This window comes from Seriola dumerili, unplaced genomic scaffold (assembly GCF_002260705.1).
Source record: "Seriola dumerili isolate Sdu_G_001 unplaced genomic scaffold, Sdu_1.0 BDQW01000068.1, whole genome shotgun sequence".
NCBI lineage: Eukaryota > Metazoa > Chordata > Actinopteri > Carangiformes > Carangidae > Seriola > Seriola dumerili.
Genome location: NW_019174323.1, coordinates 8545421 through 8568433, shown reverse-complemented (window position 1 = coordinate 8568433; position 23013 = coordinate 8545421). Strand labels below are relative to the sequence as shown.

The following is a 23013-nucleotide window of genomic DNA, read 5'->3' as shown; positions in this document are numbered from 1 at the left end:
CGCCCCGTCTGTGACACACATATGTGTACGCGGACACGCGGGCTGCCTTCGTTTGTTTTGTGTTGTCTAACATCACTCCCCTGGGGTAGTGTACCAGTGTCTAGCATAGACAGACTGTTTATTTCCCCCTCACTTGTAGCATCCTCTCTGTTCTGTTTTTTTTTTTTTTTTTTTTTTTTTTTTTGATTTTTCAGACATGGTTGAAACCATAAATGGCCCAAAAATATTTGGACAGTGACACATTTGTTGTGTGTGTTAGTTTCTTCCCCACCACATTGGATCTGATATGAAACAACTGATGGTTCATGCACATTTTCAATTTGCACATAAAAAGGAAAATCTGATAATCATACCAAAAATGTCCAAAAACTGCACAAATTTGAAAAAAGCTAAAATATCACAAAAGTTTTTACACTTGACTGAGGTAGAAGAGAAAAAAAAATGATGATGATGAATGCAGATGAAAACACAATGAATTTGTGGTACCTTCTGTGTGAACCTTACATGTTACATGTGAAGGATCAAAGTGTAAAAGAATGGGATGTCACAATCAAGCTGATTTGATAGGGAAAGCAGTAATGTGGAATAGTTTTAAAAAAATTGTGATGAACTTCTGACCTTCAGTGCACCATGTGGTTACCAGTGAATGAAATGACCACACAGATTCCTAGGAAGAAACCAAGAAGTTTTCCAAGAAGTCCCAGGACTTTTGGTATCTTTAAAACTGACGCACGCACTTTGACCTGAGTTGTTAAATTTCAAATCTAACGCTGAAGCAAAGCCAAAACAAAAGGAAATTACACACTGTCTAAATACTTCCAGATTGCACATTACTTTTGAACATCAGTAGAGCATCAGTCAGCTTTATATTGTCCTGCAGCCAGAACCTAAAGCTGCATGACAACTGTGAAACAACCATTACAAAAGCAGACTTGGAGTAGTGATACACAAGCCTCCCCACCATGCTGGTGTGTCAGCAAGGGACGAGCCAGGCGCTGATCAGAAGACAACGAGGATCTGGATATTTGAAGCTGATATTGGGCCAGATTCCCATCGGGCTACATGCTATGCCTCCCCTTTGAGTGTTGATTGCAGAGAGGAGAATGTGGTTGACTGATCTGAAAGGAAATTACTGGAGAGAGAGCTTATCCATGCCTTTGACTGATAATCAGCTCATTATCGTGTTGATCATTTACAGCTCTCCCTCTCGCCCGCTCTCTATTCTTTCAGCTGTGTCACTGAAGCAGAGCACAGAGACTTTTAATGGCTTGGCAGGGAGCCTGCTGTGGTGAGGCAGAGTTAAAACAACCATGCTAGCCCTGGCTAGTCTCCACTGTTACACAGTACAGGTCCCCACCCCACTTATCAACCCTCCCAGGGAAGAGAAAAAATTAAAGAAAAACAACAACAGCGACAACAACATATGCAACCCCGACGTGGGCAGTGCCCTAGCACCCCAACATGGCTAACTGTGCATGAAATTGAACTGATTGGAGTTATTGACCAGAAGGCTCCAGCCCCTGAGAGGACAGGGAGGAGTGTGAGTTGGGAGGGGAGAGGAGGGGCTGGTGTGGGGGTGGGGGCTTGTGTGTTACCTGATTGAGTGAAAAATCCTCAGCCGGTTGCTTTGATGCCTGGCACTTTACAGGAAAGAGTGATTTAATGGAAGCTGCCAGACCTCATCAGTGTCAGCGCTCGTGGTGAGGGCCCTCCGCTCCGCCGTGCTTCATATAAAAGCGCTCGCCATGACAGGTCCTGATGGACAGATGTTTGCTAGTTGTTTTAACTGCACAGTAAAAAGAAACACGGATATCAGCCTCCACCTCTGGCTCTAAAAGACAGGCTGTGGAGAGAGAGGAGGCTGTTACAGGCCACCCCAGTGTGCAGCACCCTCGCCCTCTGCTATTTTAGGCCTCTATAAATAGCCCTATTGAATTTTTGCCGGGGTTGATAAGCCTATAATTAATGTGACCATCATTAGGCACGGACATGTTCTTCTCAAGAGGACCCCGCTGGTGAGGTGAAGCGAGGAGAATGGAGACTTCTCCTCTGTCCTTGTTTTAAAGGATGAACTGAGCAGTGTGAGAGGGTGGAAACTGGAGTGACGACCAACCGGCTTCCCAGTGATGTGCTGAAGACGCCACTTTGTTGTCAAGCTGCTCCCAGCGTCATCTGTCAGCTCCCCGCAAAAGCCCACTGTGCAGAGTCTTCAGTAGATCTGAATTGCATTGGAATTGCATCATTAATAGAGCAGAAATGATTCCCAGCAACTCCGGGAGAATACATTGACCCCTGAGGGAGACTAGAAACAAGACAATGTTTTTACAGTGGGAATATCTAACTAGAGGTCCCATTACCACTTCATCAATATACAGCAGCAAGTGAGTGAGGAGATAGAAGGGAGGGGAGCAAAAAAAAAAAAAAAAAAAAAAATGGAAAGAGGAATGTAATAGCTTATAGTGCTAATGGCAGTCTGAGCGCTCAAGTCCCAAACATTCAGCCGCCTCATCTCATCTGGGCTGTGTAATTGCCCTCCTGGAAGCTGCCACGCGAAGCGGCTGCCTCCATAGTGAAGAGTGGCAGCTGCTGGATGTTGAGGAGCAGGCCTAGGTCAGCTCTCCAAGTGGGTCTCCTTGCAACCATGAGATGTCATAATTAATAGCTATCTGGGGGCCCCGGGGGCCAGTGCTGGGTGGGTGGAGGGGTGAGATTTTTTTGGGGTGGGGGTGGGGGTGGGGGGGTAAATGGAAGCCAAACAGAAAGACACGCCAGACTTATTCCCCACTTAACATAATGTATACTTATCATCACTTTGCCTTTAGCAAGTACGCCTGTGCGGCATCTTATCCTCTGCTTTTCAGGGATATTTTTCTCACTTGTTTGTATTAGGTTTTTCCCTCTGTATCTAAACGTACCTAGAGATATGTCGCTGTTGTGTATCATGGGAACTTAATAATCTTTGGGGACCGGCGTTCTCCCTAGTTAAGTAAATATACATGAGCTGCTGTGCAAGATACAAGCTCCCAGCACCTTCAGAAAAATCTGTTACTTCAGCTTCCCTCTTTCTTCCCTTCCTCCTCCTCCTCCTCCTCTCTCTAACATGCCACCTGGGGGCAAATCTCACTCTGTCTCATCTGCTGCTTAATTTCACTGGAGCGGCCCTCAGTAATGAAGCGCCTTGATGTACATTTGCCAATTTCTGCCTCTGCCACTGCGGTATAATTGGGATGTGACTAAGCATGAATACCCAGCGCAGGGTTGGTTGACCTCTCAGCGACCCCGCGAATAGCGCTTTTGTCATAATGGAGGTATTATCTCACATAATCTGGGAATGGAGAGGGATTGTCTGCAGGGTGCCAGGGATGGAAATGAATTGATATAACTCCTCGCTCCTGTGCACCACAGAGGAGAATAAAAAAAAAAAAAACTGCAAGATATATTTTTTACATGATCATAATGAAGACATTTTCTTCTTATCTATTGCCGCTTTGTGTTTATTGGAGTAGGAGAGCAGCTCCTGGCAAAAGCAGGGGTGGATTTTTTAGCAAGGGAGAGAGTTTTGATGCTGTGGTACTAGAGGATTTCTCTGTATGTGTGTATATATGTGTGTGTGTGTGTCAGCCTTTTCCCTGTGTGGGTGCACTGTGTACTCAATGCACATGTTAGTGAGTATGTGTGTCTGTTAATGACCCTGTAAAATGACAAGCTGAGCTGGCCGTGAGAGTACAGCTGACAGTCAGAGAGAGGGAGAAGAGGTGGAGGAAGCAGGAGAATTCAGATGGTTAGAGGGCGGGGGGGGGGGGGTATGGTTGCGAGGTCGGTGGTTGCACTGTGATTCACCATGCTGTCATCAGGGGGACAGGGGCCCCTGAGTGGCCCTCTGTATTCCCACCTGAGAGGCCTGCAAATGGAGGGGCCGTGCTGTCATTATTTACAGCCTGCAGCTCCTAACCTTGAATTCGGAGCTCATCACTGCGAAGGGAAAATCAGATTGGACTTGACGTGTACCCGAGCCAGTGACCTTGATAAGTGTGAGGTGCCTGCAGCAAGAGGTTAGGGAAGAGGAGCTCGCTTCTGTCAGCTTTCGCTGTGGATTTGTGCGTGCGTGTGTGTCTATGTATTTCAGCCAGGTGGGGAGGGGGAGGTGGGGGGGCACGCGCTGAATGACTGAACCATGACTCAAGATGACACGGTAGGCTTGCTCATGGACCAAGATGTAGCAGGCATATGTGGCATTATTACTGTTCATTTGCTGGCACTAGCGCTGAAAAGATTAGTCGATTAATTGATCAGTTTATTGACAAAATATGAGCTGATAATTGCTTAATAGTTTGTCATTTATCAAGCAGAAATGCTAAACATTTGCTGGTTGCATCTTCTACTAAACATGAGGATTTGTCACTCTTTTCTCTAAATTGAATACTTTTGGGTTTTGGATATGTGGTCATTTAAAATGCACAATTGAAGATATCACCTCGGACTTATGATGGGGGAATTTCTCATCAAAAAACACTGATAGTCAAAATAGATATTATTTGCATCCTGATTTGTTTTTACCAGGTAAAAGCCCCAAAACCCTCCCACATCAGCTGCGTTTGTAAATTGTCAGCCTTGGTCTGAAAATGCACCTGAGCCTTGCGTAAAGTAATGCATCTTTTCCTGTGTAATTTTATTTTTCTATTTGATTATTTATTTTTTTTTCCATCTGAACTAGTTACCTGGAGACCAGAGGGAGGGGGTGGGGGGGGGGGGCGGGGGGTTGCAAAATAACAGAGGAGAGCATCTCAGGAAGGGTGATGAAAATGCATTTTTCTTCCCCTACCGAGATGCTATTTGGTCGTGTGAAATGATTAATTTCACACATATACAGGTCATCCCCGAAAGCGGCAACATCTCATTCACAAGGGGCCCCCGTCAGCAACAAAACAGGAGGCTGCAATAAAATGAGCAAACAGCAGCACGTACTGTACGTCAATAAATCTTTGGAGGTTAAACCTGAGCACTGTAGAATTTGAGCAGCCCCCCTCTCTCATCAGTTAAAAGTCACTGAGTACATCAGGACTGTCGAGACCAAAAGAAAAAAGAAAAAAATGGCCGACGAGCAGCTTCGGGTAGTGTCCTGTGGTAGCAGGTACACACTCTCTCACACGCAGAGAGTGTGTGTTTGCATAAGTAGGATGGAGCCTTGAATTATTGGGTTTGTGTAAATAAGGAGATGAGACTGTTTTTAGCACACAGGGAGGAAGGAGAGCTTGGATGAGAATAGTGCCTCTGTGTGGAGTGGGATTGGTCTTGGGTTGTTTACGACAGCTCGCAGCCCTCATATATCACAAGCAGTATGTTTGCTGTGAAGCTACAGTTTGTGTGCCATCTGCCTTAGCTGAACTTGACCCTTCAAACAGACTTATATTTTGTAAACGGAGCTCCCTGTAACTGCTGTTTTTTTTATTTTCTCTTTCTTAGTGGATGATCCAGAAACCCCACAAGGTGGCTACCTTCTTCGGGTGCATCGGTACCGACCACTTCGGGGAGATCCTGAAGAAGAAGGCCGAAGAAGCCCACGTCGACGCCCATTACTATGAGCAAAATGTGGAGCCGACCGGTACCTGTGCAGCCTGTATCACTGGGGACAATAGGTTAGTCATCTTTTAGTCACCCTTGACCAAGATATGACCCTCTAGCTTGGATTTGAAAGAATCATTTTTGTTCATTTGTACATCCTCAGGCAGGCATTTGACTCCTTGGGGCTGGAAGTCATAACAGGGAATCATAGCTCGGCTCACACATCAAAAGGAAAAAGCACAGCTTGAGTGTGTTTTTCCAGGCCCCCACTCAGTCTCTGCCGCCCCAGTGGGTTGTCATCCATCTATACGCTGACAGTAGCAATGTGTTAGAGATGGCTGGGCTATCCCAGCTCTCACCTGTCAGCCTTCTCGGCTGTAAAAGGGGCTTTAGCCTCTCTGACGACTCTCACGCTAGCATCATCATCGGCACGTCTGAGACAGCAGAGGTCAAAGCCTGCACACACACACACACACACACACACACACACACACACACACACACACACACACACACAAATATCACTAACAGTGAGGGCTCCAGTTCATGATAGACCAGGTGTGGATCAATAACCTCCTTCTCTAAACACTCCCCTCCTCTGCAGCCCTTCATCCGCTGCTACTGGAGTTGTCAGTCAGTCAACGGCTGGACCCTGACCGCCCCGGGAGCCGGCCCTGCTGAATGGTCTTAGTGGGCTTGTTTGATGTGGGCTCTGACACCTGAAAAGGTCAGGTGCCGTGCTCAGGGAGACGAGCTCTGTAATATTTCTTACAGGTGTTTAACAGACAGCTCAGGAGGCCAGTGGAAAGGTCGCCGGCAGGGCCAGATTGGAAGGGTGATGGCTTTGAAGGATTGGGAGCCAGTATGTCACAGCCCCCGGGCTTTGATTAGTGCAAGTCTTCAAATAAAATCAAATCTACCTCCCCTTACTCAAATCTGACCATTTTAGTTCCAATCTGTGAAAATACTCTATGGTCAATAATCACATTTGAGGCATTAGGAGATAAGTTTATTCCAATCTTACATGTCATTGCCTTCAGGATCTCAGAGTTTTTGTGGGATACTTGGGGCCCAAAATATTCATTTTAAAATGATCATTATTATTATTATTATTAAATCGTATTTATTTAAAGAACCAGTTGGTTGTTTCTGTAACATGACTTTCTGTAACCCTGAACTGAGTCAGTAATGTAACCTTCCAACCACAGTACTCACAACAAGCTCCAACTAGACAAGTTGTAGGGAATCAAAGTCCCTTTAACAATAGTTTCAGGAAGTTTCATGATGACTGATGATTTTTATTTGACTGTGGCTGATAAAAAGTGGTTCTGGATCAGTTTATTTTTATGTAGAAAACTAGTGGTGGGTAAAATTGGCAAACATTACTTCAGTCTGACATGAAAATACAAAATCTTATTGGAGATATTGCAAGATCGCAGATTCCTGGAGGGAATGATGAATGTTCTGCTCTGAAGTTCGACCTCTTAAATTAAGTATCTGTTTAGATTGAGCTGTTATTTGAGAGTGCTGTGCTTTCCCGACGTCTATTGCACTTCCTCAGTAATGACACGCTTTTTGTCTGCCATGCTTGTTCTAACCTTTGAGTCCATTACTACAACTCAGGTCAAGTGCAGCTCCAATCCTGCTGTCATAGTGTTGCCTTCATCCTCACACTGTGATCAACTTAGCACACTGTTACTCTTTTCCTTGACACTAACCACGGCGAGCAGCTTTTCCTCGCCATGTGAGAGCAGCTCTCTTCCTGTAGCGGCACCCTCCTGTCATATGGTCGCCCCTAAATAGCGATGATGGTTGCACTCATTTTGATGGCCGTTCATAAAGAGACAGTGAGGACCGGCTAATGAGCTATGTTACGATAATGCCACCTGCTTCACTTTCCAGCTCCCACCACTCACTACTCAACTCAAGTGTTCATTTAATAATGCATTTCTGTTGTTTTCCCACCTTGGCTAACAGTGGACCACTTTTCCAGGTGATGTGATTATATGAATAATTTGGAGGGGGTTCATTGTTGGCCCTGAAAATCCTTTTGTTTATTTTAATGTCTCCTTTTTTTGGGGGGGGTGTTTGAGATAACCCTTTTTTTTTTTTTTTTAAAGGAAAGTAAAATAAAGACATCCAGATTACTTTATTTCACCTTGGTTCAGAGATTCTAAGAAACTATTATCATCCTTTTATATCATGAAAGAACAAAGAAAAGTCTGGAGCCCGAGTGTTTTTAGGGATGTTTTTGAGACAAAATTAAGATGGATGATAAGCGAGGCAGAAGATTTATGGGGTCTGTCTCGGCAGGTCCCTTGTTGCTAACCTGGCAGCGGCAAACTGCTACAAAAAGGAAAAACACCTGGACTTGGACAGCAACTGGGAGCTGGTGAAGAAAGCCAAGGTCTATTATATTGCGGTAAGTGAGACCCTCTCCATTCAAAATGACTGTTCCCCAACTCTATTGCCAGAAGAGGACAAAATGTTAAGAGGCTTTATTCAGGAAATGCCTCAGCGCGCCTTCTGCATTGTCAATATATCCATTCATCCTTTGTCAAGTGAAATGAGCTACGTTACCTATTGAGACAATACAGCTCCATTCTCCCTATTTGCAGCGCAGTGTGAAATTGTTCTACATGTAATGCATTCATTCATTCCTTTTAACGTGAAGACAAGCCAACAGGTGCTGTGAAAGTGTGAAAATTGATTATGCAAGTTCATTCGGCTTTACCCGCTCCTACACAGTCTTCCCCTTACAGACAAAACACACACACACACAGATTGAGGAGGACAGATGTGCACTCAGACGTTCACACACACTCAAGCTGCACCACTGAGGTAATGTCTTCACTTACAGCTTCTGGAGTAGGATGGCCCGCCATGCTCATGTTTCACTGTTTGGGATTATATTTAATTCCTGCAGATCAACATTTTGTCTGATCTCAAGACAAAATGATAGCCCTGAAATTGCACCGCATTCCACGTCTTTAAGCAGTTCATTATCGGCATAAATCAGCCTTACAGCCCAGCTATCAGCATACTCCTTGGCATATTGTCCCAAGTGAAATTCACAATGCTCCCCCTGTTGCCCACAAGCCCTCTAAACACGAGTGTACTGTAGTGCAATAATGATGGAGGTTTCATAATTAGCCGTCCAGTTGCAGAAACAAACACCAAAAAAAAAAAAAAACTGTTAGTGCTTGTGCCAGAAAGTACATCAGTCAGTCCATCCTCCAGAGTTTGTGTGGTCTCATTTTTAGCCTCTGCTTCGCATTAGCAAACATGGCACATCCTCTGCAAATTGGCAGTTGGGTTTTGCCCACATCCGACAGACTTGTGCGCAGGGAAAAGCTTCCGTGGGATTTGAGGGGGGATAGAAGGGCCACAAATGGGTGTTTGTCAGTGCTTGGAATCTCAAACGTGGTGTTCAGCGTCCCTCCTGGGCCTCTTTGTCAAAACAGGGGGATCATTCGCTTTATTAGAGTCCCATTCGCACTTCTAAAGTACTTAGCCAGATACACTGCCACAGCTATTCCCACTTAATACTGTGTGGCGTGTCTAGACTGGTGTTCACTAAGGCCTCCTCTCTCCATTAACCTTGTCGAGAGCACTCAGATGTATTTACCCAATTTACAGCCAGATTGTACATTTTCTCCCCCCCCCCCCCCCCCCCCCCCCCCCCTCACTGTACCAACCTCTGCTGTGTATTAATGTGCTTTGTTGATTTTCATTAAACGACTGCCACACGGTATACGCGGTCTTGTACACGCTAATCTGTAAATTTAATTACCAAAAAGTGCAAATGTGTGTATTTTAGCATGTTATTTGCTCGCACGTGCGCCCGTGTTTGTTTGGAGCATTTGTGTTAAAGAGGTGATTGATGATTCCTGGCAGAGGCTCTCAAGGTGCCTGCTACTATGTGGTGTGATTGGATGAAAACAGAATTATTAGAGGGCTCCTGCAGCCAGTCTGGCTCATCCAGCAGCAGCGGCGGCAGCAGCAGCAGGGCTGGTGGCAGACGCAGAGCAGGGAGGCAGCACTGCCATTTCTCACAAAGAGAGAGAATGTTGAACTCCTGCCAAATGTTTGGTGGCAGGCTGTTGCTAGGAAATCTGGGTCCTTAGGCAAATCATTGCACAAAGACCAATAACAAAGGCGTGAGGGGGAAGAAGGAATGGCTAAACGCATTTCAGGCTGACGATATCTCTTTTTTTTTTTTCTTTTTTTTTTTGTTGTTGTTGTTGAATGCCATCGCTGCTGCAGTGATGTTTACAGTTATTTCTTTCCCCGACGATTGTAAACATCAGAAATGGAGGGTGATGTATTGTGTGAAGGGGAGATGAGTGACTCTAATTGGTGGGGGTGATGTGTGCGTGCTGGCCCAGTTAGCCTCCCCCCCCACCCCCTTCTTCCCTTTGCTCCCACTCTCCTTCCATCCCCATCCCCCCTTGGCCCTCTATGGACACCCCTCCGTCTCCTTTCCTTTTGCTGTCTCCTTTGCCCCCCCCCCTCTCTTTCTCCTGCCTCTCATACACACACATACACTTGCCGCTAAACACACACAGCATGCACGCACACATTCTGCAGCATACCACTGTCTTGTTTTTCTTGACACTGAGTGCTTTGCCCTGTAATTTGATCTCCACTGCTTGATGCATCCTCCATGATGCCACTTTGAATTAACCTATGGCTCCACAGCTCTCCTTAGCCCCAGCTAATAAAATGGCCTGTCCTAACTTATGCCATTTACATTCAGGAAAAAAAGAGGAGCACTCGCTCCATCCCCTGGTCACGCGCGGAGCGAATATCAGAAATAAAGAAGAGGGGAGACAAACAAGACAATTGACTGTGAAAAGGCCTGTTAATGACTGGGCACAGATGGTCAGAAATAACCCAAGGATAGACGGAGGAGACACTCGCCTCTGCCAACTGGCCTGATACACAAAACTCACCCAATGAGACACAAGCTGCAGTGCTGTCAGGTCACAAACCCGATCACAGCTGTGGACGCTGTTCATTTACGCCTTAAGCTAACGGCGCAATCCCCGTTAGCCAGCAAGAGGTTAGCCACGCCTGAGGAAAACAGCTAGCCCACCTTTTTTCTCAAACAGCGCAGCAAGTTGAAGTAGAATGCCTCACACTGTTAACACTGGCACACTGCATATAGCATTAATTGGCAGTTGCTTTCTTGCCCTCGCTGCAGGGGAAAGCTGAGTTCAGCCTCAGTCACTGTAGCATAATATGCAAGAAAAAAGAGGCGAAGGGGAGGGCAAAAGCAGGAGGAAAGAAAAAAAAAAAAAAGCGCAATACTGGCACCACAAGCAGCACGTCAGCCTGCTTACACCCCAGAGTGGCACACACACACACACACACACATTGTTACTCCGCCCCACCAGCCCCTGCAATTTGCAGCCAAAAAAGCAAAGGGAGAGGTTTTCCACACACACAACTAACTGACACCTCATCAGCCAGCCGAAGGGCTGATTAGCACAGAGGTGACTGCGGCTGTGTCTCTGTCCAACTCAGAGGACCACACTGTCCTCACGTTGACCTTGAGCTTCCTCTCCTCTCTTCCTCTATCCTTCCTCTCTATCCTTCTACTCTCCCTCTCACCACTGCTCTTTATCTCCAATATTCCTCCCTTCCGCTGTCTCCATCTCCTCCCTCCTTCTCACCTCTCCTTTTCTGTCTTTTCTCTCTTTCTTCTCCACTCTGTACTGCACCACTCTGCACTGCCCCTGTCCTTCCACATAGCCAGGGAGGGATCACGAGGCAAAATGCAGGCAGTGGAGAGAAAGAGGAAAGGGAGGGAAGAGAAGTGGAGGGGGGAGAAAAAAACTGGCAGGCTCCCCCTTTGTCTGCAGGCGATCAGTTACAGTCTTGGTTGCCGATGAAATTTAATCCCCACCGCATTTACATGCCAAGTTTGACTTCTGGCAAGCCCTATTAAATAGATTTGTAAATCATTTCATCTTGATTAGAATCTGTTCTCAAGGGATCAACATTTTTTCGCCTTGCTTGTGTTTTGTTATGTGCACAATCTGTGCCCACTGGTGTTAAAATTTGAAAGTCAGCCTTTGGTGGTGGCGTTTTTCTGTGTGAGTGAGTGTGAGCAGTAGGTTTAGGGGACAAAGAGCGATGGGTGCCAAGTCCCGTCCGTCACCGGCCAAGCCACTGTGTCAGCATGTCTCCCATCTCTGGAGGTCATGTCGGTGGGCGAGCAACTGCTATGATGTGTCTTCTCTTTATTAGGCTGACACCACAGTGTCTTTAGCATGGAACAATGTCATTTCAAATTGCGCCTAATCAGATGGCATTTTGTAATTGCCAGCAAGCATCTTATGAATATGAATTCATAATTGTTCAATTACAAGCCGACTGCATCATATTTATTGGCTTATTTATTTTTTTTCCCCCGCTGGCCTGGGCCAATTATAGGATTTCAATCTTGAGGCAATCAAGTGATAAGGGTGAGGCGTTTAGTGTTTGCTGTCACTATATAATTCTCTCGAATGTTAAACATCCATCTGGGAGGGCTGTATTTGTCAGAAGGCTGTGCGTGGAGGTGCACCTGCCTAATTGAGTGGTAATGAGCTGTCAGGAGTGCGGGCTTGGTGATTGGCTCTCGGCGGGGCGTCCCGTGCCAGTGGGATGTATGGGCTGGCCCAGCACTTCTGGAGGATCAGCCAGCTCCACAGCCCTGCAGGCCTGAGTGGGCGGAGCGTGGTAAATTAGGGTGGAGAGGCCAAACGACGCTGGCTGCGGAGACATCCTGTGGCTTTCACTCGATGAGGATTTATTTAGGTTGTTTACAATTACCCTCACCCCCGATTTGGTTTTACTACCTAATGTCAGAGGCGGAGGAAGTTTTCAGATGTTTTGCTTAACTAAAAGTAGAAATACTGCACTGCGAAAACACTCCATGAAAATTTTAAGTCCTACATTTACTTTTTGATTAAGGTCGACATGTATAGAAGTATTTATATTGATTATTGAATCTTTCAAATAATTCTGATTGAATATGTTAATGTATATAACAAAATGAGACATGTTATATTATTATAAAGGCACTATATTACGGGTTCATTATTCCCGATGATTTTTAATGGTCAAGATAGAAATCAACTTTAACTACATTATAAATTGTTAGTCATAGCAATTCACCATATGTCATAAATGAGCATATGTTTTATGTAAAATCATAATCCACAAAGTAAGTGGTCATAACTGTCAAATCAATGTAGTGGAGTACAATTTACAAAGTACATTTACAAAGTACCTCAAAACATTACTGTATAGCACCTGGGTAAATCTACTTAATTACTTTCCCCTGGTGTTGATTGGTCCATGTATTTGTTTGTTTAACTACAATATAAACACAGCCGGCTTTAGAAAAGCAAATATGTTTGAAATTGTTGTGGAGAAAGTTACCGGATGTCAGAGTTCACCTGCTTTTGTTATTGAGGAGGAGAAGTTCTCATCACACTCAGTAGCATCTATTTTTGTTTAGATTTGTGTATTTGTGCGATTTATTTTTATTTAATTTTTTTTTTTTGTTGGAAATGTGTGTGGAACTACTGAGAAGTTGGCACGGCTGTGCTGGTTTTATTTTGGGAGTTATTATTTCCAGCATCCTAATTTGAACAACAACGAGGAAAAAAATGCTTTAATCCACTGTATCTTGAGTAATTGCTTCTTGGGGGGAGGGGAGGGAGGGGGCACACATTTTTGGACTCTGGCAGGCTTCCAGGCTGTAGTCCATATTACTCTACCAGCGTGCAGCGACTTTGTCCTTGTACACCCACGTTACCTTGTAAAAACAGTTTTTCTTCTTCAGCAGGGAAAACACCATGTCCTTTCACCCTAGATTACCGTGTGCATCTGCTCCACCGGCAACAAGTCTGTTTTCCTCTGCCTCGCTGTAAAGGGGATGAAATAGTTCAGACTTAATGATATTTCTACTTTCCATCACCTTGTCCCCTCGCTGCCTCTGCATCAAAGCGCCCCGTGTGTGTGCACGCCTTTTTATTCATGAGACCAAGTTGTAAAACGTAGAATAATGTTTCAGTCCTACACAGGGACGTTGTGGCCATTTGTGTGAGTTCCACGGCTTAATTGAATAGACTGAGTAATTATTTGTCAAGTAATGCTGAGCAGAAAATAAATAGCCACTTTGCGGCCGTGAATTGTGCCTGATGGCCATGTGTTGATACTCTCACCAGGGAGAGTAAAAACCTGCTCTACTGGCTAAGTATCTGATTAAGATTCACATGATGGAACCGCAGACGCTTTAGGATAGTGTCTCTCCTGGGCAAAGACAGTGAGCAGAGTTAAGTGTCAGACGCTGTTATATTATCATGCTGGAGCATAAAGCCTTGACTGAATAAATATTGCTGGAATATTCTCCTCACCACAAACCATCCGCAGCACTCGGGTCAGCTTGACAGTTTCTGACTGAAAGCGGCCTGTAAAGAATCACCGCAGATGTGCATCTCTGTGCGGCAGATGCTGGACACTGTTCTTTGAGAATTGTTTCCTTCTGCAAGGTTTCATTTTTTCCCTTTTATGTCGCTGTAATTTGTTTATGGTCTGTAATAAGCCTGTGCATATCTTCCTTCTGCCAGTTTGGCCTGGATCCAGTGTAAAGTGCCAGTAATTTTTTCCCTCTCCCTTTTAAAAGGAGACTAATGACTTCTGAGGATAATATAATATTTTGTAATGATTTAATAATTCATTTAAGTTTGAATTCTTAAGATTTTCATTATGTTAGACATCAACTTTTATACTATTTATGGCTGTATTTTTCTCAGCAGTAGCCAGTCAGTGTGTATGTATTCTGTGATGACCACTCTGTTTAGTAGTTTCCATTATTACTGTCAGATCATGCTGCGTGGGATGCAAATTTGGCCAGAAATTTAGTCAAAAAATTGATCTTAAAGGAGCTATTTTTAAGTTTAGCTATTGCTACATAGCCAGCATTAGCATTACCAGCTGCTTTCTCACCAGTCTTGCCAAGAGCTTCAGCCATTGTTGCTTTTGCAAGACAAGAGGTTATAATACGCCCTCTGAGAAGCACTGCTTCTTAAGAGCAGCCTGGACACTACAGTGATTCAGTATCAGAAAGTGATAAGAGAGATGAACTGGGCCAGGGCTAGCTGGTTAGCATGCTAATTTCTGTAGAAGAAAAAAGAAGTGATAGAAATAGAAGCAAAACAATAAGGTTGCTTTCTACAGCTGGAGACAGCTCTTGGCGAGTGAAGGACTGATGTTTGATGCTGATCTCACAACGTTTCTTCTATACTGGTAAGTAAAAAGCTGTTAATGCTAACATTGGCTATATATCAAAACGTACAAATAGCTCCTTTAACTCAAGGTCCACTTAGTAGCTTTTTTCCAGAGCTTTCTTTTGCATCTTACGTTCTTAAGTGGATTTTTCTTTTAGCTTTGGACATAGCCAGGCTAACTTTTTCTCCCTGTTCCCCATTCGTTGTGCTAAGATGACCATCTCTTGGTTGTAACTTTATATTCAGTGGGTAGATATGAGAGTCGTACTGATCTTCTGAAAATATATCAACAATATCTTTACAATATGTGTACGTGTGTGTGTGTGTATGTGTGTATGTGTGTGTATGTGTGTGTATCTATTTTCTGTTCTTTTTTTTTTCATTTTTTTTTTTTGTCTATATTGTTCCCAGTGCTCAAGGTTATGTAAAATGACTTACTTACTGCAGCTCATTTGGAACCAGAGAAAATGATTTCTTCTTGATAATAAAAGATTTGATTTTGTTAATTTGACAATTTAACTTTTGTTGTGTAAACAATTAATGGATCTAGAGTTTCAGCAGTAATGATACTGCTGCAAACAGATTTAGCATGTCTGGGGTTAGTGCATACAGTGGGAAAGTGTTTATTTTTCATACATGGTGCCACTCAGACATAGGCTAGTACTCTGACCTTATCTATTGTTTCTCAAGTGTATATTGTAAGCAGCTTTGGAGGCTTTATGGAGACTTAGCCAGCAGGGCTGCCGTTGCTCTGGTGGAACATTTGGACCTCTGGCAAGTGTCAGATTTTCAGCAGCACATTAAATCTCTTAACCCAGTTCTTTTTTTTCCCCTCCCCTTCCTCTCTCTGTCTCTCTCTTCCTCTTCCCCTCTCTCTCTGCCATGCTAACAAGCTGGCTGTGATTTATTTTTCATGTGTGGCGTTGTTAGCCACCGCCGCCATTTTTTTTTTTTTTTTTTTCCTCGGCATGCAAACTCTAGTGCCAGTGGTTAGCCTGGTGCCCAGGCCCTGAAGGGGCAGAGTGAAAATACAGCCAGAGCAGCTGCACATCCGCCCCAACCGGGCAAAGTCCTCCAGTCGCACTGTGATGGGGAGGCCAGAGCCACTTTGATTAGCATGTCCGTCGTTATTGGCCAGCTTGAATGTCATGCACCGTGAGCCCAGTTGTCTAATGCTTCGGCTGGCCAACGGGGCTGCTCCCTGCAATTACTGATAGGGCTGCTTGTTCCAGTGTGGAGGAGAGGCCAGGAAGAGCGTCAAAGTGCCAAATGATTGTCCTTGGTAAATAAAAAGCAGACATCTTCCTTTTTGATGTTCTATATGTGCGTGCCTTTCTTTCAGATGCTGTGGCGCAATCACATTTGAAAGCATTTTGCGCTCCCAACATAACGAGGGGGGACCAATCAAAACAATAACTGTGGTTCCTTTTGACAAAGCCCTTGGCTCACAATTGTCAGAAGATGTAAGCTGACTCATCCACACAAGAAGGGCATGTATCCCTGGGAGCGAGGGGCGAAAAGCTATGATGAATCTTCCCCTCTGTGCTCTCCTCTCTCCACTGAGCCTGCATGGATTAATTACATGACTAGTAGCTAGTTTAGTCCCATTATTTATTTTTTTCTAATGAATAATTTTACTCTCCCTCTCCGCCTAGATTTTATTCTACTCAGGACTTTTCGGCTCAACCCTGTGGAAATAAGAATGCATTGATTATTTTCCATCTAGCAAATATCCCACCAACTGAGGAATAACATGCCTTCCGCCTAATTGGTTTGTTTATCTTGAGCAACAGACTCTGGGTTTGTTTGGACTCTGGCTGGCATCCACACACTGCACCGCTCCTCACCATGATTACTCACCTTGGGAGGAGGCTGCTGGAGCAAGGTTGATGTTCCCCGCATAGACATCAGGCTGTCATTCTCTCCGCTTATGTGACATCATTTGCCAAGACAGATTTGTTACAGGAAAAATAAATTCAGGCCTAAAAAGGGATTGATTTAAGGACAGGCGGTGAGTGGAAAAAGGCGACAGGAGGGATGGGGGCTCCCAGACACATTTCACCACTGAGAGGGCTCGGGCCGGATCCAAACAAGCTGCCAACAGAAGATGGATTCTGGCTTCATGTATAATTGATAAACTGTATGTTCTAGGTGTCAGCTTTAAAGAGGGAGCTAGGACTATATCAGGAAGCTATTTTTCCTCTCTGAGGCGAGCATCATTTTTATTTTGTCCTCCCCCGTTCTCTGGCTTATCTTCTCACTTCAGAAAGCCCCGTTGAAAATTATCGTTTTCTTTGAAGACGATGTTCGGGAAGTGCAGCTTTAAAAGCACATCCTGTTCCTGCGCCTATTAGGAGCGCTAGTCCAGGGCAGATAGCCATCTGCAAAGTTGACTGTACATCCTGAGTTATCAGGATTAGCCATCTCACTCTTGACACCTAGCACATTAATATTAGCTATTGGAGACTCTATCCTGCTGAAAGCAGCATAAAAGGATTAATGCACCGCTTATCCTTTTGGAAATAATGCCTTTTATTGAGCGGATTTGACACTGTAAAGGCTAATGATGACATTGAATGGAGCCAGAATAAGTAATGGTGCATCATCCCGTGTCATGCAGCCAGAACAGTCGCTATTTGCATTCCGACAGCTCAAACTGTATTGATTTTGCTGAAGGCGTTCGGTTGTTTTTCCTCTGCAGCAGTAAGAAAGTGTTACTCAATCATCACCGTCCTTTAGCTAATGACAGTGCCCTCACTGTAGGGCCCAATGACACGCTCCGTTCATCTTCATACTGTATGCTGCGATTTCACCTCTGAGCACTTTGCGCTGCAGCAATTACTGTACATGAAACACAATATGCCAGCACGTCCCTTCCCTGTCTGTCACACAGAGACTGTGGGATTAATGTGGCTTTGGCCGCTCACTCTAATAGTGATAAATTTGTATCCTGCCAGTCAGATCTATGAGTGCTAGCTGTACAGCTTGTCCCACAAAGGCTAGACTATTTCAGTCGAGGGTAAAATAGCAACTTTGAACCCTGTCATTTCCCTTTGTCGCAATATAATAGCTGTGAAAAGCAGTTTTCTATTGTGTTTTTTCTACATAGGACTTGGAATTGAAAAACTGGCCTGATTCATATTATTTCTTTAATATCCCCCATGTACACTTGACTCTGAATGATTCTTGATGTAAACAGGAAATGTGCCTGCATGGGGTAACCGGATCCTGCCACACAGTGAGAATTTAACTCAAGCTAAAATGATTGTAATTCAGTGGGAGAGAGTCTCCTTGTACCCTTGAACCCCCTAACATGATTTGATTATAAAGAGGTTAAACAACTGTAATAATAAATCTGTCAAAGTTTTAATAAGATGTGCCATTTTGTATCAGGCTTCATAACACTGAGGGGCAGACAAGTGGCCATCAGGGCCACCTGAGAACATTTGCTCTGTTCTTTCTGCTAAATTGCTGCTTCCCCAAGGTGTTTTTTTTTTTAACTGACAAGATAGTAACCTTATCAATCACAGCTGCTTCCCTCACTCTCCCAAGGACTTGTGTTGATATGTTCTAAGTGCTCTTCCCTTTGGCAGTTTTAATGGGAATATTGCATGCTCATTTCAGCAATGCCTCACTGTTTCTTAATGAGCTGATAAAGCCCCAATTATGGAGGCAAATCCTGATTTCTGATTTGCATTACTGACTCTTGTTTCACCACACACAGCGGAAATGTACATGATTGAGGTGCTGGGATGTTGGCCTGCCTTTCCAGAGACTTGCATGGTGTGTGTGTGTGTGTGTGCGTGCGTGTGTGCGTGCGTGCGTTGGTGTGCATGTGTAGGGACACAGGAGATGGACAGATTAGATTATACAGTAGATGCTGCACGGCACCGGCCGTTTGTGCGTAGAATGTGATTTAGTTGTGAGGTTTGAGACGGGCTGTGGGGCTGCTCTGGGCTCTGTGATCGGTGAGGGGACAGACTGACAGTGACAGTGGGGTGGTAATGGCTCTGAATGAGGAGGAATGGCCCCTGTAAGGCCCCTATCCCAGTGGCAGAGCAGCAGCAGCAGCAGCAGCAGCAGCAGCCCTGTTCAAATACACAGCAAAATGAATTCTTCTCTACACCTGTGTGGGTTTTTTTTTTTTTTTTCCCAACACAACTAGAAATCGAGGCTATTTATAGCTTCGCCAATCTGAGGAGAAATGGTGAAAGAAATGGAAAATGCTACCCTTAAAGAAATCCAGCCTTCACTTTTATTAAGTATCAGCAGCTGTGGTAACGCCACATCCCATCAGATGTTGAGACATCAGTGGAAGTAAAAAGATGAGAGGATGTTGTATCACATTTGCAGTTTTTTGAACAGCACCCCGAGCCGTTAGCCATGAGGGAGACGCGAGGCCGATCAAAGTCCTCAGGACCTCTGGATGTGCGATCAGAGATATGGACATATCGGTGTGAGTGCGATTGCATATGAGATCCCAGGTTTGTTTTCATACAGCCACTTATTTGCTTCTCTTGCCCTCCGTGCCCCTTTTCGTTTCGGAGACTGAAACATCATGTCTAGAACTTTGGCTGGGGAGCTCTGCAGTTCATGAAAAATGCATTCACTCAGCTCTTTTTCTAACTCCTCGCCTCTGATACTCTTGTCATATCATATCCATGTCATGTCAGTGTGTGTATTAATTATGTAGCAGGCGCAGTTGAGGAGACGGTATTGATGCATCTCAACTAGACGTCCTATGTATATTACTGACCCGTCATTGGGAAATATAAACAAGACTTAATTAAGGATGAGAAGATGCTTTAATATTTAGCCTTGAGAGTAAATAATTCTCAGTCTGTGTTTACAGGAAGCATTTTTCTCTCTGTCTGCTTCTCCCTCAGGGTCCATTTTATTCTCAGAGTCTCACTCCATTCAACCATTGTGGTCATTTTTTCCGGTTCAACTGGGGTGTTCGACCCGGTCATCCCACCTGGGTTTAGTCTCTCTTTTAGTCTGCTGAGCTCACAATCACTCAACATATTGTCAACAAAACAACACCCTGTAGCACCTTTGGAGGTGTCCCAAATTACAAAGGTAATTTATTTCTTTACAAGCAGAATTATGCATGAGTAAGAGGTCATGTTGTAATATGGAACTGCTCAGCAGTTGCACACAAGCCAGATCCTGTTCGGGTTTTGTGTTCCTGTTTACGAGTCCTCTCTGTGCTGTAATCATATGGAACTGTGATAGCACTTATATTCCCTCACCAAATGAATATCAGGAGGGAACGCCGCTCTGGATGGTTCCTCTTGAAATACAGCTGTTTCCCAGCGGTCCTCTTCCTCCTCCTGTAACAAATGGTCTCTCAGGATTAAAACCACTACAAACACTTCAGAGATATTAATCTTCTTCCAGGACCTCATTCAAAAGTTGCATTTAAAAGGGGGGAAAAGAAAGACTTACACACTTATGTTTAATGCCTAGACAGAAAGCCATGTTCCCAGATATAGATGATCTAAATCATGCTATGAAAGCATACTTTAAGTTGGGAACTCTGCTGTTGCCAACAACTGAGTCAACATTGATCTTGTGCGTTTTGTAATGCTGGAATGATTGTTTTACAGCGTGGTGATTGCAGCGTTTTGGCAGGAATAATTGGAAGTTCAAAGCGTCAATCCGTGAGTGTAGCCTGGGGATAGATTTCTGGAGAAGCTGACACTTCAGACGTATTATGAAGCCATCACATCTAATTTGCAAAGACCTCTTTTGTAATTTACCCCCAATTCAGAGGAACAGTCTCCTGCTCTGCAGCACAATGCACACTCTGCTTGCATTGTTCATGCTCATTGGAAGAGACAGTGAGTGAATGAGTCTTGGAGCTCAAATAATGTGCAGCACTGTTCCTGTCATATTTGTTGCTGTGTAATGGCTCCTGATTTGTAGTTTCCTGCAGCGCCTTTTCAGTTTGGTGCAGAGCAGACAGTGCCGAGCGGCATACAGCAACTGTTTTCTGTGCATCCAGTCCAAGCAACTTGTTTACAACTTGCTGTTGAAGCAACTGCATGACAGATAAAGGACTCAAAACGTCGTATAGTCTTTGAGAGGGGGAGGAAACCTCTTCAGAGGAAGGACTGGGGTTTTCCACATGCCGCCCAGACATTCTCACACATATTGAGTTTGTCTGTGTGCATCTTTGAAGATGCAAATGTGTCAACCACATGTAACCAACCACCCAGCGAGAAGCTGAGATGCTCAACTGCCTTTCTCACGGCTCTTAAATGGCTGCCAGTGATCTTCAGCAGCTCTGCGTGTCTGTGAAGCCTGCAGTTCTTTTTTAACGGACAGATTAGTTTTTGTGGGATATTGAATAATCTGTGCACATTTATCATTTAGAAAAAAAAGAAATGTCAGTGTAACCACATCAGGAGACGGAAGAGAGTTTGGCTGTAAAATTTTATGACCTCTCATGTAGCAAACTGTTACAGTAGATAGTATATGGGAGCCTTTATAATGATACAGAAGCCATTAATTGGCCAGTAATGTAAACCAGAAGTTGCACGAGCCAGTAAATGGGTTTATTAGTTTAACTTTTTCTATCTATTTTGCATAACAATACAAGTAGAATACCTTTTATGTTGTACATGCAGTCACTCCTTAATCAAGAGAATATTTATACCTCAAACCTGCCTGCCAGCTTTGACGTGTGGTGTAAGAAAAAAAAAAAAAAGACAGCACATCATAGCTTGGCATATCCTGACAGCGGAGACATTCGTAAATTATTAATGTTTTCCCTTGCACTGTCACCTATCATTGCACTATCCTTCTACTCCCACGTTTTGAAATGCAAGAGTAGTAGTCCTGCAGTGTGGCAAGTCATGTTTCTGGCTCTCATTTCAATATCTGAAGTGAAAGGTCAGGATGATATATTCTGTCCTGCCGCGGTGACAGTGACTTACATGCTATCAGTTCAAGATGGTACACTTTTACGAGGGCCACCCAGCCTGTCGAACAAACTGATAATGAATCAATCTGTGTGAAACATTTATGGGTGTCGCCCCCCCCCCCCCACCCACCCACCCTTCCTTCCTTCCTTCCTTCCGTGAGGCCAATTAGAGCATCCTTGGTGGCCCCTGCTGTCTGAGTCAGGGAAGCCCCTCGCATTGTCATATCAATATTCCTCTGTTGATCTCCAGCTGAGGCGAGTCCGGCTGCTCTTTCCACACATTGCTAATTTGCATTCGCCAGCATGTGTGGGAGATGGCATGCTGGCTGCCTCTCCTCCTTGTTCCCAAACCTACTGTTGCCTCCCTCTTTCTCTCTTTTTCTACTTTTTTTTTTTTTTTTTTTTTTTTTTTTTTTTTCGAGAGGGAAAGGTTTCTTGATTCCTGGCATGCCAGAGAAGGGTCCTCTGAGGATTACATTGGCTAAGCCCTTATCACTCCAGGAAATTCACTGCCTGCTTAAAAAAGTGGTAGGAGTAGAAAATCAAGGGGAAGTGTTATTCTTTTTAAGTTTCTCCCTATTCCCATGGAAAGTTATTACGGGTTTGAAGAAAAGTCCTTTTTTTGGCACTCAAGTTTTCTCGTAACTGCATTTCATATTTCACCCTTCTTTTTTTTTTCTTTTTTTTTTTTTTTTTTCCAAGCGGCTGGTGGAATTTTAGAAGTGGAAAATGTGAAGGCAGGTGCTTGAGAGAGAGCGAGACAGAGAGAGAGAGGGGAGGTTTAGGGAGGGCTGTGCTCACTGGGAAGCGATGTTAAACATCCAGGGGAAATGTTTGTTATTCTAATGGGATACCACCATGGTAACAGCTTTTAGAGACTCCCAAGGCTTTGTGTGGAGTATATGCACGCTTTCATCAATCTCGCCTAATTTCTTTGGGGATTAGCAAATATAATCAGTCCTTTCTCCAAGTCGTCACCTGCTTATCGACATGAATATGATGGTGAAATTTAGCAGAACACAGCCCTGTTGGATGTGGAGAAAGCAATACACGGGCCATTAATATAAATCACAAATTGAAGTGAGTCACTAAATGGATTCAAAAGTCATTAGTATTCCTTTTGTGCTGAGTGACATCCCAGACAGAATAGCTTACATTTTGCACATACCTACTTTTTTTTTTTTTTTTTTTTTTTTTTTTTTTTTTAAATCCTTGCAACCGAGACCAAAGCACTTT

The 23013-nt window shown here is 44.2% G+C and overlaps 1 protein-coding gene across 4 annotated transcripts in view; it reads left to right on the top strand.

Annotated features, from left to right (window-relative positions):
* Window positions 1–23013, top strand: part of LOC111220207 (adenosine kinase-like) — a 108648-nt gene that overhangs the window by 37282 nt on the left and 48353 nt on the right. For all 4 annotated transcript variants that reach the window (XM_022743215.1, XM_022743213.1, XM_022743216.1 and 1 more), the window contains exons 5-6: window positions 5464–5636; window positions 7876–7984. In XM_022743215.1, coding sequence (XP_022598936.1) covers window positions 5464–5636; window positions 7876–7984 — 282 coding nt within the window. The remainder of the gene's footprint in view (window positions 1–5463; window positions 5637–7875; window positions 7985–23013) is intronic.